General features: G+C 37.4%; 1 protein-coding gene across 2 annotated transcripts in view; it reads left to right on the top strand.

Annotated features, from left to right (window-relative positions):
- The window catches only part of LNPK (lunapark, ER junction formation factor), a 36,435-nt gene extending 25,804 nt beyond the window's left edge, over positions 1–10,631 (top strand). For both annotated transcript variants that reach the window (XM_072341616.1, XM_072341615.1), the window contains exons 10-13: positions 1,280–1,385; positions 2,000–2,070; positions 3,339–3,509; positions 8,863–10,631. In XM_072341616.1, coding sequence (XP_072197717.1) covers positions 1,280–1,385; positions 2,000–2,070; positions 3,339–3,509; positions 8,863–9,050 — 536 coding nt within the window. In that variant the 3' untranslated portion in view covers positions 9,051–10,631. The remainder of the gene's footprint in view (positions 1–1,279; positions 1,386–1,999; positions 2,071–3,338; positions 3,510–8,862) is intronic.
- Positions 10,632–19,133: the final 8,502 nt, after the last annotated feature.

Genomic DNA, 19,133 nt, shown 5'->3' with positions numbered 1-19,133 from the left:
CCTGATGTGGTTGCTGGCTGTTGATTGGATGCACAGTTAAGAGATTGAACTAAAACTTAACTGATCAAGAAGTTTTTCAAACTATGAAGCATTGTCTGTAGCCTGAAAGTATGACAATGTGATTTGCCAGTTCTGGGAGGTGTACATCTTGTTGCATATAATTACTGTGTATTAAAAGCAGTATTTTCTTTAAAATAGTAACTAGTAAGTAGCAGGGAAGTGGAAGGCAGTATATGTTGCCATATAATGTGATTCATGTGTTAAATTTTTGAATGTATTGTAACTTATCTAGTGTGTGTAAAATGGCTTTTGGCCAGGTGTGTCCTTGATTTGAAATGTTTGATAATTGAGTGGTCATGTCTGAATGATTTTTATTGAATTTTCTTCACTATGCCTAAATGATTCTGTATTAGGACTAGAAGTCCTTAAAGTATGGATGTAAGTGGCATAAATGGAAATTGGTAGTTTGTGATGGTCTTGGAGCAGACCAGAGGTTTTCAAACATTGTTGAAAGACAGGTGTGTGCCATTGGTGTGCTTTAATTGCTATATATGAACAGAGATGTAGGTGGTAGCAATTAATGTTGTTACTTATTTTTAAAGGAGTTCTATTATGGTAGCTGTTAGACACGTGGAATACAAACATATCTTTTACATCACTAGTGGTTTTCTGACTACTTTGACTGAGCACAGGTCAGAAAATATCCAGCTTTACAGCAAATAGAAGATTACCAAAGTATCAGATGGCTAGATATGTTTAATGTGTAGACTGAATGCACGTAGAGCGTGTTTTCAGTGAGGTTCCTGCTACCCAGTCACTGCAGAAACCAGTGGATGCTTCTTTGGTAGCATCCTTAGTTATTTTTTTTACTGTTGTAATTTATTTATTTATTTTTTTCCCTGGATTTGTTGGCATGAACTTGAAAAACTAAATGTGCAGATTTGAAAGCGTGATAAGAAAACTCAAAGAAGAGTAGTAATTTTCCTAAGAAGTCTGTGATTCTCAGCCATCATTTAAAAACTTTTGATATGTTAAGTTTTTTTTAGAAATAGTAAATTTAATGATGTGTTTAATATGTATATGTAGAGTGAGTTAACATAAGCTGAAGTAGCAGGTGAGCTTCCACCTGTTGTGGGTTGAAAAAAACTTAATGCTTTCCAAGTAAATTAAAGAACACACATTTATACTAGGTAGAATTTTAATGACACTAGCATGCATGGTTGACAGATTCGATACAATGTAGTTGAAAATCCATTTGATATAGTTCATGTCTTTCCAGGTCTTCATCCTCCAGGCCCTCCTTTAGCGAGACCTGTTCTTCCTCGAGAAAGAGGAGTTGTGGATAGAGTTATTGAATATTTGGTTGGCGATGGTCCTCAGAACAGGTAAGACATTGCTTAAGGGAGTATGAGAATACTTGAGTTAGGGAACTTTTCTTTTTTTTAAACAGTAGGGTCAAGACTAAAAGTATTGCACATTTTTTAAATGAATTGGATGCTTTTTAGTGCTCCATGAAATCTGTAGGGAAAATGGTAACCGTTTGGGATGATATCAGCCATGATACAAAAATAAAAACAAACCCTTGATTCTCAAGTAGGTGAATAAATTGTTTATTTATCATTTATTTATCTTAGTACTTCAGCTTTATTACCATTTATAAATGCTTTGCTTTCAGAACTGTCCAGACATATGAGAACAATCATATTAACCATGGTCACTAACAAAGTACAAACATTCAAATGTGATTTTGATGTTATTTACTGAAAATGCTGGTATTAAAAGTCTATTCAACTATGAGCTCCCAGTTGTAGCTGTTTCTAAACCAACTTTTAAAATTATTGTTAACTATACGGATTTAGTTGCCCTTAAGTAGTAACAATTTCACTGTGCAAATTAATTTTGAAGAGTAAATAAGATATTAGAGTCTAAAGTAAAATGCTGCTTCTGCTTCAGTGTGTTACTACTTAAAGGTGAATAATTAAGTATTAATGTTTTCTAGGTATGCGCTTATATGTCAGCAATGTTGTTCTCACAATGGTATGGCTCTGAAGGAGGAGTTTGAATATGTAGGTAAGAACTCATCTGTAGTAGACTGTAGTAGTTGGCTTGTGTTTCATAATAAACGCATGTGATGCTTCGTTTTGATTGCTGTTAAATACTCAACTGACACTGTTAAATGCCACTGCCTATGGGAACAGTTTTATGGTAGCTTGCTACTCTGTGTCTAAAGATTCACTTCAAGATTTAAAGAAGTATTTCACTGCAACCTCCAGGCCAGGGGTTGTATGCAGGAAAGTATTCAGTAGAAATAAACATCCTCCAATACATCCCTGACAAGTACTACTGACTTTGAATGGTTCTCAGAAGGGTTTTATGTTGAGAAACGACCTGACATTGAAATATTCCTCTTTTACCGGAACTTAAAACTTTACTTTGGTAAGAAGATCTTGGGGAGATATCGGAAAAGGAGTGGGAACAAGCCCTGGGAGGCTATATGTGAATTTATAGCAGACAATAACTTAAGACAGACACAGCCCATTATTGAACACAGATGTTTTATTTTGCCTCCTTTCTACCACGAGTGTAAGCCTGATGTTTGAAAAATGAGAGAATGCTCGATAACTCTATTTAATCTTGTTTCACTAAAGTTTTGAGAAAATATACAGCACTGTAAAAGATTAGATGAAAGTTTCCTTTGAGTCTGAATATATTTAGTCTGTATGTCATCCCAGCTCAAGTGTGTTCGCAGCTCTAGTGTGCAAGAGATGACCATTTCCCCCCACTCATGTCTTTGTGAAAATATGTGTTTAGCTGTTCTGTGGTATACGGAACTTCAGAAGAAAATTGCCTTTTCTTAATTAAGCATCACTGGAACTGAATGCTCCTCTAAGAGCAGATAGTGAGGGAATGCGTTAGAGTCCACAGCATCCCTTTACTTGAAAGACGGGCACAGTGGCATCTTAAGAAAAAAGTAATGTGCTGGTTTAGGTCTTTTGCAGGAAAGAATAGAACAGCATGTGACAACAACTCCTGGTACTGAATTTTCAGTACATATTTTACAATTATGGGCAAAAATACCCCTGCAGAAGTGCAGCAGAGCTGAAAGCAAACAGGTATTTAATAAGTAAATGTGTGCTGAAGGGGGAAAAAAACCACAACAAACACCAAAAAACAAAGCTAAATAGAACACTTTGTATAAATTTGATGGGAATAAGCTTTGGTGTTGATAGTCATTTAATTCTCCTTATAATATTTTGGACAGTCAAGGTATTGTGCAGGAGTAAGGTGAGATATGAAATCAGTTAGTGAGGCTATTTACTGGACGTGCTTTTATGCAGCATTTAGGTGTGCCTACTGCTTTTTCCTGAATCCTGCAAGAAAAACGAGACCTCGGGCTCCACGGCTACCAGATTTCAATTTTGAAAAAAAGCAGCTTTCAGAATTGCAATCAGAAACACAGCATCCAGAACCAAGAGAGGGAGAACCGCAGGGGAATCAGCAGGCAGAAGGTGCGTGTTAATCTCATCAAGTCTGCTCCTATTTAGTGCCCAATGAAATGGCAGTTTCCCCATGCATGCTGGTATTGAATGTGCCATCTTTTATTGATATGTAATGTCTATATGTTTGTTTTTACTGTGCATTAGGATTTCTGACTGGCTGTTTTTTTTCTATAGAAGTAGCTTTGTAGTAGATACAGTCTATAATTTTTTCCAATCTTTTCGTCCCTGCTTCTAGCTTAACTTGATGCTGTTGCTTTTGGTCCCAAACTCCAAGGTTTCTTGATATAATGCAGTATGCCCAGCGGAAATGATGTTACAGCAAAACTACTTATACCACTGTTACTGATAAACACATGGAAAATAGCATTGTAATTAAGTTAAGGAGCGAATACATCTCGAAGTGGTTAACTTCAACTGTGTTTAGCAGGTCATTTGATTAAGTTGTGTTGGAATTTCTGCCTTTGTTCCTTTTGTTGTTTTCCCCAGGGCAGGAAAATCTAGTAAAAACCGCCTTGTTTAGAATTAGGGAGTTCAAAGACAAATTGTCAATTTTAATTTAACGTAGTTCCTTTTGAGACGTTTTATAGTCTGCAGATACAGTAGGCATCTGGTGTACAGCCAACAGGAAGATGCAGTGTTTTAAAAGACTTAGGAAATTATAATTTTGAACCCAAGACTCTCCAGTTGGCTACATTCTTGTGTATTTACTGGCATTTTGCCTTAGTTCAAATGATAGTGGAGTATACTGGAAAAAGTTATCTAAGATGTTGCAGGCCTGATGTTCAGTCTGGAAGCTCATCATCTGCAGTAGACTGTCAGATTGTGAAGCAATACTTGTTTACTCTTTAACACTGAGTACAAAATGGCATCAGCCTTACCTTCTGGCATGGGAATGCTGATTAAGATTGGTAGGGAAGGCTTATCTAGCTGTAGCCATCTCTGTGGGTGTGGTTTCATGAAAGGTGCATTGCAGGGAAAACTTGCTTGGCTACTTTTCCTGTCAAAGCAGTGCTTTTAACTGGGCAGCTTGCCTCAGCTAGTTTTAGTGTAGTTCCCTAACCAGTAGTTGGCTTGCCTGAAAGGATAATATCTGGTTTGTGTGTATTGTGGAGCAACGAAAAGGAGGGAAGAAATCTCTTTTGACATAGATTGAAAAGTTCCGCATACAAGTATTCATTAAGACAGCATATTTTATTTCTCTCCCCTTGTGTTTGCCAGTATGCCACAGGTTACAGTCTGTCTTAAGTATGTAAATATAGCTGTTGCTAACAGTTCTATTCACATAACTGAAGAGACGGAGAACTATGGTAGAATGATAACAGAGATAGGTGTACTTAACTACTTAAGTGTACTTTTATGATAAAAGTATCGAAACAAGAACTAAATCAGATGTGTGAAGGTAGACCATGCAAATTTTACCATTGACCTCTAATTATCTGATCTATTCAGCTAATAGTGGATGGACTGATAAATTCATGACTACTTTTAAAAGCAGAAGATCGTTGTAGAAAACACTACAACAGACACACTGTTTGTTAATGGGGTCTTCAGAACTCAGGTTTTCTTCTGCAGGAATCAAATGGGGAAGCCCCTGCAGACTGATGTTTAACTCTTGGAGATATGTGCCTTGAGGGCATCTGAGTAACGTTCAGCTGCAGCCTTTTAGAGGTTTTGAGAGAGGGCGTGCTAATTAAGCTAGTATTATCTTTGAAGTAATGTTTATCACACTATACTTTTAATGGGTCTGAGCTGCTGAGTCAGTTTATAGATGTTGTAAAAAAAAAAAAAGATAAAAAGAAAAAAAGAAAGCTTTAAGAATTAGTGCGAGTTTTTCATTAGGCAGCTGAGATGTGGGGGTGATAATTCTGTGAAATACTGCTTTTTCTCAAAGTAGGTTTTTCAGAAAAAAACAGCTTTTTTTAAAATTTGATTTACCCTTAACACTGAAAATTACTTTTTTTCTGGTTGTGGTCTTTGTATTTTGCTGTGCTTCTTTAACTTAAAACAACAAAAACCAACTAATATTAAACCACTGTGGGGGTCATTCCCTACTTATCTTTTCCTGTTAAGTACATGCTGAAAATTTTGGGGGGATACATAAAAGATAAGAACTTGGTCTGTTGACTTTTGTTTCTATGTTGTTTAAATACCTGGTCTTCCTGAATATTTCATCTACAAGGTATGAACTATTCTGTTTTGATAATTAGCAAGCAGCCAGGAATAGAGTATATGTTAATATTTAACATAACTAATATCTGAGGAATGTCTTGCTGATGTAATATATGCTACCCTGTCTGTCGCTGCACGTTAACTGCCTGTGCCCTGCCACAAAGTAATCTCTTATGAATGAGAAAATATCATTTTCAGTAAATCACTTTTTCCATCAGAACCCTAATTTGAAGCATAACTCTGCTTACTGACAGTTGGGCTTTATTAATAAATGAGCATCTTCCTTGATTGTAATTTTAAGTTGTGAAGGTATAGCTCTGGGGAAGGCTTTTGTTCACTGTGGTAATATAAATGCTGTCATAGCAAGAATAGAATATCTTCACTTAGAGGTAAACAAGCATTAACGTCAAGAAACCAAACTCACCACACTATTGACAATGCTGGGATATCCAACTCTTAGATGTAATTTGTTTAAACCAAAGCTATATAGCTTGAAGAAACTGCAAGCTAATGAGATGCGGAAGTGCTATAAATATTTTTTTACCAGTCAGCTGCTTTACTAATGAATAGAGCATGAGGCTCAATCTTTTTTCTGCTGTGTGCTTGCACAGTGACAAGCACGCTACATGCTACTCCAATGGATAAGAGATCTGAGGAATGGTTGTGTGGACTGCTACTGGCACTGAACCTTGGATTTTGTAATCCTCTGGAAATATGAAGTCATCAGCTGTCAGTCTGATGCAAATTACTGGCACAAACATTATGCTTTGTTATTCAACAGCGTAACTTGGGAGATTTTAGTACCAGAATGAAACAAAATACTTCTGTTCTTAAGAAAAGAATATATATATATATATATATATATTTTTCCCCTGACAAAGGCAGGTCTCTTCTGAACACAGGAGTATTCTTGTTTGGGTCTTTTATGAGGGGAGGAAAATACACCATGAATTACTTCCATCTTTGTGATTAATTCTGCCTTCCCCGTGTTAGGTACTTCTGCTCCGTTCTTGGTGTAGCTTTATTGTTTAGCGACATTTCAAATGTTGAATTTACAGCTTGACAGAATGAGTATTTTTGTGGTGAATGTTTGGTGCTGATGTTCGTCAGATACCTTTGAACTTTAGATCTCAGGTTTGCATGGAGTTCCATGGCTGTCTGAATATTTTAGGATTATTTAATGCTTTTGACATATGGCAACCATTAGTAAGTTTGAAAGGATTTCTATTTATGGGGCAGATGGAGAAACTTGGTTTGCACTTCAGCAGAAGTGCTCACAGTGATACTGTCTTCAAAAAATGATTCTGTTCTGAGCATATGCTTATGAGTTCTACTAAAAGTAGAGCTTAGCTTTGGGCAAGTGTTTCAGATGGAGCAGAAACATTAGGAATAGAACTGGCAGGAGGACAACAATAAGGAGTAAGTTGGTCAGAATGGTCCGTTTCCTGTGTTTTTTTTAAATAATGGAGTGGACAAATTCTGTTTGAGATTTGGCTTCTTTATTAAATATACTGTGTTTTCACAGGACAGTGTGAATATGGTCTATCTTTGTAAGCTGGTTTGTCACTTAACATGTGAATTTCTGCCTGCTGTTTTTTTTTCTGCAATCCCACTAACATGGCTGGAGTTCTGTGATTTCTAAGCAGACCTGGCTCTGCTTACCTGGAGCTCAGTGGCATGTTCACAGTTCCTTTAGTTTAAAAATTACATTGTTTTTGTCTGTAACATGAGTATTCAAATCTTCTACTTGATCTAGTAGTGATGCAGTATTGTGATTATCACTGGTTATACAGTGAAATAACCTCTAAAAAGAGGGTTAGATGAACTCGTTCTGTGTGAAGTACACATGCTTGGTAAGCATTTAAGCAGAAATGTTAAGAAAATGGGAACTACTGTAGCCAAAATTGGGGCTTTTAAAGTTGCAGCTCTTAAACTTGCCTTAAACCATCACAGAGCTGTTTGCTGTTAGTTGTGTGTAGCTGCATTCTTCAGTTAAATCTGGGATTCATGGTTAAACATCAAGAAAGCTACCTTTCTTTTGTCATCTTTAAGTTTACTTAGGGATCTTTCTCTTAGCTATTGTTCCTTCAGTAATTTAAACCACTCAGTATGAAGTTCAAATTCTACAAATCAGTGCATTTAAAATGGAATCACCATGTATATTTAATAAAGATTTATCATGTTTATAAGTGGAGTTAGCAGTACCATTTACTTTGACTGCCATGGCTTCCTGTCTAAAGAACCTACTCTCTAGTTCCTTAACTTCATCAGACCTTTTGTTACTGTGCTAATTTTCCAGGTAAGGTTTTCTTTTTTAAGGTGAGAGTTTCAGCAGCTTCACGAAGTTTCTTTAAAATGAAGTAAAGGGAAAAGTCATGTTTTCTTTAGGGAAAGTGCCTCTGTTTTTTGGTAGATTAAAAAAAGGGCAGTTCTGCAGAATGCTGAGCGTTGTTCTGTTAAGGGCTGCAGGAATGGGTGGACAAGTAATGGTCGATCTATACTACAGAAGAATTGAGGGCATGGAGTTCTTTTCCTCCCATCCTATACTTTCTCTGTCACTCAAGCTTCCAACAGCTGCAGTAAAGATCTAATGTAACTTAAGTGTGGAGGGGCTGGAGCAAGAAAAGGCATAAGCTCATTCATAGTATTTGAGACTGAAGAAAAAAAGCAGAGGCGAGGCAAGTAGCAAAATCAAGAGTATTCAGATTTTTATTGGCAGTTTTCAGATGTTGAACTATATTGTTCTGTTTTTTCCCAATATACTAATTACCTGTCTCCTTATGCTTAAAGTAGTTTCCACTAAGTAGAATATTTTAGAATGTATTTGTATGGAGGTTCAACTTGAAAAAGCCATACAGTTTGTATCAGTTTGTATTGCTTCCATTACCAAGGATAAAGAAACCGAACTACCATGTCTGCTTCTAACAATGCATCGAGTTAAATGAATAAGCCTAGAAAGTTTCTGTTGAGTATGAATGATACAAATAATATGTAGTATTTTCAGCGGGGTCTGAAGTCTATTCCATAGCAGTTTCTTGTTTCTTTATAGGTTTTTACCTTCGGCAGTTGAGAACTTTATGTAATGACTAGTTGAAACCTGTATATGATTGCAAAATATTTTCTTATGCACTTCAGAAATATAAGCTGTATACTGTTTCTGAAAATAGTTATTGGATTTCTTTTCTTTCCACAGAATCTGTAGAAGTGGCTCAGCTCATTGAGACAGATGAGAAAGCACCAAGTGCTGAGCAGTTGAGTGATAGTCTTGTTGAAGACACTGAAAAAGAAGAAGCAGAAAATGTTTCAACATCTCAAGAATCTATTTCAGATTCTGCTATTTCAACTGAACAAAGCGAGGAATCTTTAGCGAAAGCAGAATAAAGTACTTCAAGTGCCTTCTGTAGCTAGTTTTTAGCTTTGTTCATGCCTGTTACTATTCAGGTGAGCTTTTTTAAATGGTACAACTTAAAAATCTCGCTTGAGCTTAAACTGCCTCAACTGCCACAGTATGTCAAAGCTTTGTGTAAAAGTGGTTATTGTAAATTAAGCATGTCTTTAAGTTAACTCACAGAATGTATAGTTGGTTGAAGTCTAACAGTCATAGACATTGTTCACTTTACATATTTGAAAAATTAAACTTTTAAGTTTTATTAAAGGTGACCCGTAACTTGGCATCTCTTTAGCTGTTGATAAACTACTGGCCCAGAGCTGATCTAGTAAGTTTGGTCTAGTGAACTTAGATACCTTTTAATGTTTCCCTACTGAAGTAAATTGAGTACATCTTAAATACAGATGTTTACAAACAGAAGTGTCATCGGACATTTGACTTAAGGGTATGGAAAGTGTCATTACAGTAGTGTTGATGTTATTCATAGTTTAACTTTTTGACAGAATTCAGTTAAATGACACTCAAAAATGGCATCTCCTTTGGTATTTGCATTGCAAATGAACCAGAGGCAAAAAAAAAACAACAAACAGATCTGTTTTGTGTTTACATAAAATATAGAAAGTCTCTGCACTTGATTGTACTTGAAAATGAAGCACTATTTATACCTGTAAAATAATGACAAGACATAAGTGAATCTTGTGCCTTTGTGTATTTTGTTAAAGGAAAATAAAGATATCTAGCAGCAAACTTGCTTTGTGGTTCCTAGAACATTGTATCCGTTCAGTTGTTCCCAGTAACTGCTTCAGAGGGTTTAGAAAAGTCATTAAAGATCACAGAATAAGAGTGGCTTGTGTTGGAAGGGAATTAAAGATCTAGTTTCAACCCATTTTTTTGTTGAGAAAGATCTATTTTTAACTTTGTAATTTTTCAAGGGTTTAAAGTTATGGTACATGAGATTAATTTGCAAGTCAATTCAGGCTTAGGGATATATGTATATATGATACTAATATGACTCTAGGCTTTCCTCAATTTACAGTAAGCATTTACACATTATTCATGCCAAGTATGTGTGCTCCAGTCCTGACACACTTGAGAGGAAAGGATTTTGTTTCTGCAGCAGGTGCTTCTTGACTTCCAGTTACTGCAATAGAGGTGGTAGTTTAAAAAGAAAAGAAAAAAAGCCTGTTCAAGAATTGGATCAAACTGCATGTCAAGGAAACAAAGCTTATGTTTTGAGTCATATCTCCTTGACCCCCAAAAAACTTGAAGTGTAGTATTATGTAAAGCAAAATTTGGAGTTTTGCATGTTGCTAGTGATTTTTAATCCAGTTGCAGACTGACTCAAAAGATGAGAGTTGAAGAAAGCGAGGGAAGATAAATGCAACGATTCCAGGCTTGGTTGTATTCTGACTTTCTAGTAGGTACTTGAATCTCATTTTATTTCAGAAATACTTGAAAGCCTGGTCCTATGAATGTCTTACTTAATTGTGGGAGATGTTATAGAATTCCCCTTTCTTCCTGTGGCTAGATGGAGAGCAAAACCTTGAAGTGGTTTAATAAACAATTGGGAAGCTTATTGATGTTGGGTTTTCCTTGCTTCTGAAATCTTGTGAGTAATTTCTGGGCTCTCCTTTTACTCAAATAGTGTGTGTGAGCGTGTGTAGAAACTGCTGTGAAAGACAAATAAGTGTAGTTCAAAACAAAGTGAGTCAGCTGGTGAATTTTAAAGACATCACAGAACACTGAAGTGAGGAAATGCTGCTTCATATTGTAGTGCTTACTTTAAAGAATAATACGATTGGTTACCCTTAGATATTTTGACAGAAGTAGATCGTTTAGTGGAATGAATCCTAGTATGAAGGTGGTTTGTCTCAAGAAAGCCGTTCAGTTTACACCCAAGAAAAGTGGAAGCTGACAAGGAAAAGCAAAGAAAGATGGTACGGAAGCTGCCTTCATTTACAGGCAGGTTTAGATACTATCAAAAACATGTCACTAGGAGTGCATATGCTTGCCTTGAAGTCAGGATCAAGAAGGTTGTACCACTTGTGGTGCTGGAGCAAATCCAATGGGAAGACTTAAAGGACAGAACCATGAGGTGACACCAGCAGATGCAGGATGGAAGAGGGGAGTATTTTTGTCTGATGGGAAAGGCCCTGAGACACAGAAGGTAAGACTTTGAGAATACTTCTGTTTTCAGGAATGGTATCAGAGTACTGTGTGACAGTATATATCTTACAAGGTAAGGTTACTATCTTACGTTAGAAACATTGTCTTTGCAATTAGCAAAATATATATATATATATATATCAGATATACTTGCTTGTTTTAGATTTAATCCCAAAATTATTGGGTAATGTTAACTTGGTAGAGTAAGACCTTTTAGCTGCTACTGGAGGCAAACATTATGAAGTTGCTTTTTTCTTTCTTTTTTTTTTTTTTAAACAGAAACATAGGAATTCTGTTTTTACTCTTGAATCGGACAGTGATGACTTTTTGTAACAAATAACCAACCTTCTGAAGTTTGGGAGAAAAATGTTTCTCCCTCATGTGGTTCTGCCTTGTCGTCTTAGCAACATTCACATGCTTGTGGGGATGGGTGAATAGGGTAAAGGAAGCTGCTCGTTATTCAATAGTTAAAATATACTGACAACTGTACACAGAACAACAATTAGCAGCACGGTGCTAGGCCTGCACAGAAGCAGCACTCAAGCATGTTTGTGGTCTTTAGGTGGAGTTGGCAGTTTTCAAGTTTGTGGAGAATGATGAAGGTGAGGAATTACAACCAGCACTTCCCATAATTGTCCCTGCTGGGCTGACTGGCACAGGACTTTGACTTCCAGGTCTTGTTGCATAATAATGCATCACAACAGTTGCTAACTTCCATCAGAAATGTTCCATGCTTGAGATTGTCTGCTCGACCAACTGCTTAGAGCTCTGAAGTCTGGTTCTTCAGGGGAAAAAGATGGCATTCCAATTAGGCTGGAACTATGTGACAGGTGGTCTTTATTGGCAGTTGTTTATGCAACAAAAAAGAATGAATTGTAATAGTTTTTAACAATGAAAATTGCTGCCCTCTATCATTTAAAAATAAATAAATACATTGGGTTGTCTCTTAAGATCAGGAGTCTTGAGGAATTTCACTTCTCTCCCCCATTGCTTTTGATTTGTGAACCTCTCTAGGGTCCTGTCAGGTCACATTCAATCTTTCCTCTGCAAGAATAAGACCTACAGAGGTGTATGATGGGCAGGATAGAGAGAGAGGTTTTAAAATGAAACATATTGATTATACAATAATTTGCTCCCAAACCATAAGGTTTTGAGATTAAAGCAAACACTCTTAAGATTGTTGATAGATTATCTAACCTGGCAACAGTGCAAAATCTAAAGCACTGAATCATAATATGGCCCTTTCAAGGTTGCATAAAATCAATTTGATCATGACTTAATTTTTACACAGTAGGGAGGATCCTGATGAATTCTTGTAATATGGGTTATTTCTTACCATAGTCACCGTGGGAACAAACATGCTCGGGTGCTACTTCTGTGCAGGTCTAGCACCGTGCTGCTAATTGTTCTGTGCACAGTTACTGATATTTTTCCAAAAGGATTTTGTAGGCCTTTTCCACTCTGAAGTCATGTTCTCTTTCTGTTGTGTGAGAAGAATTATATGCAAAAGCAAGATTGTAACTGCTGGAGAGAAATACATGCAGCAAAAATTCCTAAGTAATCGGATATGGGAGAAAACAGTGGGTACAAATATTGGAGATCTGACAATTTAGAATATTCAATTTGTGAATTCAAATTCAACTCCAGATTTGTTACTTCTATTGAAATAATAATTCTTTCTCTTGCTTTCTGTTTTACTGTCTAAATGAAAAAAGAAATGCTGCATCTGTTGAATGCTCAAGCAACAAAGACCTTCCAGCTCTCCTAAAGTGGTCTGCTTTGTAATTCCTTGCATTGCTCCAAGGAGTTCTGCCTAGTTGAAGAGGCTTAATTTTGAATTGCTTTGCACACAACATTTTACAAAAACACCAAGAAAACGGTTTTGAAGAGAAGTGTTTTACAGTGTTTTAGAGGAAATGTGAAGGTTAATATTTCTCAGGGAATATTTGCACTCGTATCCTATGTATTTTGTCAATCAGGCTTTGTTTAAACAGGAGATCCTGTGTATTTATGATTTTTCTGTTACTGTAATGGCCTTGTTGTTGCAAAGGTTCTGTGTGCCTGTGTGATTTGTAGTATAAGTTGTGTCTTTATTCAGGAGTATCCTAACAAAAGGATATAGGAGAATCCTAGCAGTGGTCTCAGTGAACAGTTGCATCACATGCAGCTGAACCCCCATTAAAAGCAATAGTGAAGTGAGTTCTTAGGGTCTGATAGACTTTGTGTAATGTTTCCTATTGGACAGCATTTATTGTTCTTAGATTTTATGTTTGTAAGTGAGAAGATACTTAAACTTTTGTCCTCTCTTTTGAAACCTGATACTTTCCCAATTAGACATTCTTTGAAATATGAAATTATTTAGATTGCTCTGAAAATAATACCTTCTATTTATTCCCATAAAAATTACTACAGATACAAAGAGAACAATAACACTATTTGTTAAAGCAAACCATGAGCTACAAAATCCTGTATTTTTTTTTCAACTCAATCACCACCATAATCTATATATTTTCATCAGTGATGTACAAGGGCCTGCATGCTGCACTTGTAAAAATGTGCCAGTGGAGGTGACCTGCTATTACACCACTCAATGTCTCGGTGAATGAAACACACCACTCAGTGTCTCTGTGTGCTCACACCCAATGGTTGGTCTCCATCAACATATTCCACAAGCATCAGTGAATGACAGTGGGTGCAAAGTCTTCTGCATGGAGGAATTTGATTCCACACCTTTGCCTCTGTATGCACTTCTATGCCAGAGGCCATGTTTTCAGACTGCCCCTTCTGCTGTCTGTCAAAGGGCAACAAAATGGAATGGAATATGGGTGGGAATGTTCAACCTCTATTGCCATACCACCAACATCCACCTCTGCTTTCATGGGCCAATACAATAAAATAGGAGGCATTACTTTCAGAGCAGCCCTGGTGTGTAGATAGTTGCTAAAAGCTATATTGCCTTTGCTGTTTATGTAGTTTATTAAGGGATTAAAAAAGAACAAACTTGATACCCACCTGATTCAGTTTATGATGGTGGCTGGAGCCAGGGGCAGGTTGCTCTGTGTAGGAGTGACGTGTGCTTTTAGGGCAATGATAGTTGTTAGTGGTTCATTCCATGCTGACTGTACTCAATCAACCTGGGTTTAATGTTATGTTATATGAGACCCTTGTGTGTCACACACAAAAAAAGGATGACAGTGTCACTGCTTCTTTAGTGCAACCGTACCCTCACAGCTGGAGGGATGTAGGTAGAGAGGTTGTTCGGGGTTAAGTTCTGATGAGACCCGCTTATCTATCTGTGCTGCCAACAGCTGTGAGAGTTTCTGGCTGGTGGCATCCAGTGCCAGCTACCCTCTGAGGTCAGGCTGCAGTGTGCCAGGTGTGCTGTGAAGGAGCTGATAGCACCTTGGTATAAAAAATTGTGTGGCAACTTCAGGGGGGACTGTGGAGTTGTGAAGATGCTGACTTGTCTATGCTTCCAAAGACATTTTGGGGTGGGTAGTGCAGGTTTTATCGTATCTAAATGGTGATTTATGTCCTTATTCTTGCATTATTGTCTGCAAGGTACTGCCCTGTGTCACGGGGCTGTATTACCTAATCTTTTCAGACTGTTTCATTTTCATTAGTACAGCTGCTTTAGCTTGTGATCAGTGTACTGCCTCTCATTGATAATCCGAGGGAGTATTAGCTGCACAGAACTGACACCTAACCCTGTCAGTCTGCCTGATTGACCCCTCAGCTTCTGAAACATGGGTTCATTTTTTTTTAAAAACCTGAGCTAGCCCTACATTCATTTTCACGCACATTGTGGGCAGTTTAAAGGTTGGTCAGAATTGAATATTGCTCTTTCAAATTTGATAATGTATGAGTACAGAACTGTGACCTTTGATACATAGTAATACATCAACATGACATGAGCAGTAAGTGCAGCAATTACCTTTACTACACTTGAGATTGTGCTTTAGTTCTCATCTTGTAAGCAATTATTTCAGGGAAAAAAAGGGATGCTTCTAAGTTAAATATATTTTGCAAATAGTGTAAATGGGGAAATTAATCTTTGGATGCATTTTGACTTACAGGTGGATGTTTTCAAATGAATCTTGGCTTTTAAATTAACACTGGTTCAGTTGCTGTTTCATAGTGCTTTTTCCTGAGAGACTACCTTAACCCTTTTTGTTGTGCTCTGGTGTGATCTGTCTCTTCCAGTCACGTTTTGTTGAAGGCTGAGTGAGCTTCTTCAGCTCTGCTTCCTCTGTTTCCTGAGCATAAACAAGCTTTCTTCCTCACCTGTTGTTATAAATTATTTGCATAATGGCAGTGCCAACCTGGCAGACCCGGTGAAAACCTGAATCAGTGCTCCTTCATAAAGAGCCAAAAGCCTTTGGAAATCTGAGGAAGGGAGAGCTGATAGCAGTTGTGGTTTCTGCTCTGTAGGCTAAAAATCAGAATTAAGTTACATGTTATTCTGAGCAAGCAGCTGAATAACCATTGCGTGGTGACTTTGCATCAGTACTGTCTGTCATGAGCAAAACTCGAAGGAATAACTTCAAGCAGAACTCCTTGTTCTGTAAGATCTGCTTCCTCAGCAGCCGGATGCTGAGCTTTGTAGCTTTGCTGGAGTTGTGTGCTGAACTTTCTCTTCTGTGAAGATTGTAATTTGTAATTCAGGAGCTGGGAATGGTTCTGCTCTATACTGAAGTTGCTAGAAAAATTTCCTGGAGGAGGAGCAACCTTTCTGACAGCAGTTAGAAAACTTGACTCTGTAGGGTCGCTCATCCTCTAAGCGGAACAGCAAAACACATGCTTTGGGTTGTTATGTGAACTGGTCCTAATCAAGGCCTTGATCATGCAACTGTTCTGCAAAGCCCCCTTTTTGGCTGGGTTTGTTTCCACAGAGAGCTCCTGGCCATGGCACAGGTGGGAGGCTGTCTGCAAGCAATTGTGGCAACCCCTGTATGTATTGCGATCTGTTTAGTCTTGTTTGTTCACGTTGAATTTATTACTTCTAGTAACAACGAAGGCATCTCCTATTCTTCTCTATAAACAATATTGCATAATAGTAATCCTTTTTTAATTGTTACTATTTTTTAAGGAACTGACAGCACTGGTATTCCCCAATGGCGGAGTCCCACTCAGAATCTGGAAAATATTCCTTTTCATATTTTAGAGAAGGGAGTGGATATGATATGTTTCCATTGTTCTTATTCTAACAATGAGTGGAAGTATTCCGTTTATTTTTTAAGCTAGGATTTTTGTTTTTTATCAGCTATTCAGTTTTGTGTAGCCGGGGCCCTTTTAATGGCAGGGAATGACAGCACGGTTTTGGAATATATTTTCTTCTCAAGGCTTATTTTAGACTTATGGATTTGCAATCATGAAAACTTCCAGGAAGGAGCCTGTTAGATTGCTGACCAAATGGTGAGCAGTTGGTATGTAGGGACACTTAATGGATACTACTCAACTATGTGCAACTTATTGAGGATAGCCCTGGTACGCTATAATAAGGCATTATGCTCATCTAGTCATGGAAGCCTGATCTATTTGGTTTCAAAACCTCAGATGCTTTAAGAACTTTCAGAAGATGCATTGTAAGTAAGCGTGGTGATTCTGGGGGATGGAATATTGTTAGCCATTGTGAGCGGTAGTGAAGGAGCCTCAGGATGTGATAGATGCAATTTTGTTGGATTTTCTTTATTTTTTTTTTCCAAGGCCAATTTAATTTTGATTTATTTGCCTCATTAACCCAAGGATTCAGAAAATTGAATGCCACCTGAGTGAGGTATTATTAACGCTAGTGAAATATCTTCAAAATTGCTCCATGCTTATAAATTGGTCTTTTGAAAGCATTTTAAAGGCATAATGATGCTGTTGTGAAAGTGTACGGCATCATTTAAAAATTGCAAAACGCTTATTTGATTCTGGAAATCAGACTCGGTCACCTGATTTAAATGTATACTGATCTATTATTTATGCCTTAAAAATAGAGCTGATAAAAAACATAAGTGTTCTTGATATTATATTTTGTCATATCTAGCTAGAAAGATTGAAACCCAGAGAAACAATTTTCTGAAGAAATGAAATAGTATGCCCTCCTGAACCCCTGGGGAAAATAGCCTCTCTGTTTGCTCAGACTACGAAGCAGTAAAATCATATAAGTAAAACAGACAGCCCATGTCACATTCCTATTTGTGCGGTTTGGAATGATGCTTTAAAAACATTTTCTAGTTATTTTTGATAAATAAATGGTGCAAATAACATCTGCAAGCCAACCCTGCTGATGTAAGATTTTTCAAATCAGGTTTGTTTGTCAGTGTAAGTCAGAAAATTGCCTTGCAAAACTAAAGTTGTATAACTCCCCCAGAATATGCATAACAAATGTACACGAATGCCTTGCTCTCCTCTTACCTTCCCACAAAGATGGTAACAGTGATCCTCTATCATCTTTGCATTTGGTCTTGGAAGGTAGATTGGTAAAGTATCAAAAAGCTCAGTTGCTAAACACAGATGTGTGTGTATATGTTAAATATCTGAATGCTGAAATTGTTGCTGAGATGTCCAGCAGTCCTTTTGGAGTGGCTTGTGCTGATTCTGGCCTTGAAATTTCCTCTTGAACCAGTAATACCCTGGAGGAAAATGAGTGTAGGGGTGGTCAGAGTCTTCCACAGGTGATGGACTGGGAGGAACGAAGGGAGCAGTGTGTGTTGCAAAAGTGTGTGTTGTTTTCTGGCTGTTGCTCTCTGCAGGTTGTGCCAAAAGCTGTTATACTGAGGGAGAATGGGAAGTATTCAAAGCCTGGTGGCTTCTGCAAGTGCACTCATCAGTGAGTGATCCATGGCTCCATTTTGATTTCCTTCACGGAGGTAAAAGCTGAGATGGAAAAAAATTCCCTGGAAGCAAGATTTAAGTCTGACATCCCAACTCTACAGATGTCCTACTGCCTAGGACTGGCTGAGTAAGCATGTGTCCAGACATCACCCAAAATGTGGCTCATTCAAGGGAGTGGGATTTCAGCTGCTTTCAAGGGATGTACGTCACCAAGGCAGAATGGTCAGGTTTTATTTCCTGCCTTATATTTGAGATTTCTACTGTCCACAGAATTGCTTAAAAATATAACTTCAGTAATTGTTTTGGTAAGGATTCTCAGTCAAAGGACCACTGAATTCTGATATATCTGCAGAGTGCGAGAGGCATGTGTTTATTTAATAGAGACCAGAAAAGAAGTTTTTGGTAGACCTTTACAAATACAATGGTTTAATAAACTTCACTATTTGAGTTTATACAAAACTGGAGTATTTTATTTTGATACCTGAACAAAACCCAAACCCTTAAGGGGGCGATTTAGTGTAACTGCATTTTTATTGTGTGAATCTCTCTTCATTGAACGAGAAAGGTCCCAGGCAGGGAGTCATTGTCAGGGTCAGGGGTTGAATTCTAGGAAAGTTATTTTCGTGTTATGGTTATATATGTTCACTGCTGTATATAACAGCAGTGTTGATAACAGAGAATGTGACACTTCAAATCTGTGCAGATATTTCTGTGCAGCAAATACAAGAAGAGTTGAACACGGTAATAGTAGATCCTGAAAATTCCAGCATTATTTATCTACCCGAGATTGATTTGGGGCTTCTCTTTGGCAAAAGACTCAAATGTTCCAATACAACATGCATCTACCCATAATTTTTCATTTCTTAATGACAAGGACATTATGTATGGCCATGAAAGGATATTGCCATGATTTCATTGAACCTCGTTTTATTGCACCATTTATTTGCTTGGAAATCTTGTTTTTAATGTGTTTGTCTAAATAATTATGAATTCAATTATTTGTTCATACTTTATGATAAGACACTTGATGGTTTTTACAGTGCCTGGTTGACAAGCTCTTGGTGGCAGGTAGGTCATTTCACTGAGAA

Source organism: Excalfactoria chinensis, chromosome 7 (genome assembly GCF_039878825.1).
Source record: "Excalfactoria chinensis isolate bCotChi1 chromosome 7, bCotChi1.hap2, whole genome shotgun sequence".
Lineage (NCBI taxonomy): Eukaryota > Metazoa > Chordata > Aves > Galliformes > Phasianidae > Excalfactoria > Excalfactoria chinensis.
This window is presented reverse-complemented; position numbering and strand designations above follow the sequence as displayed.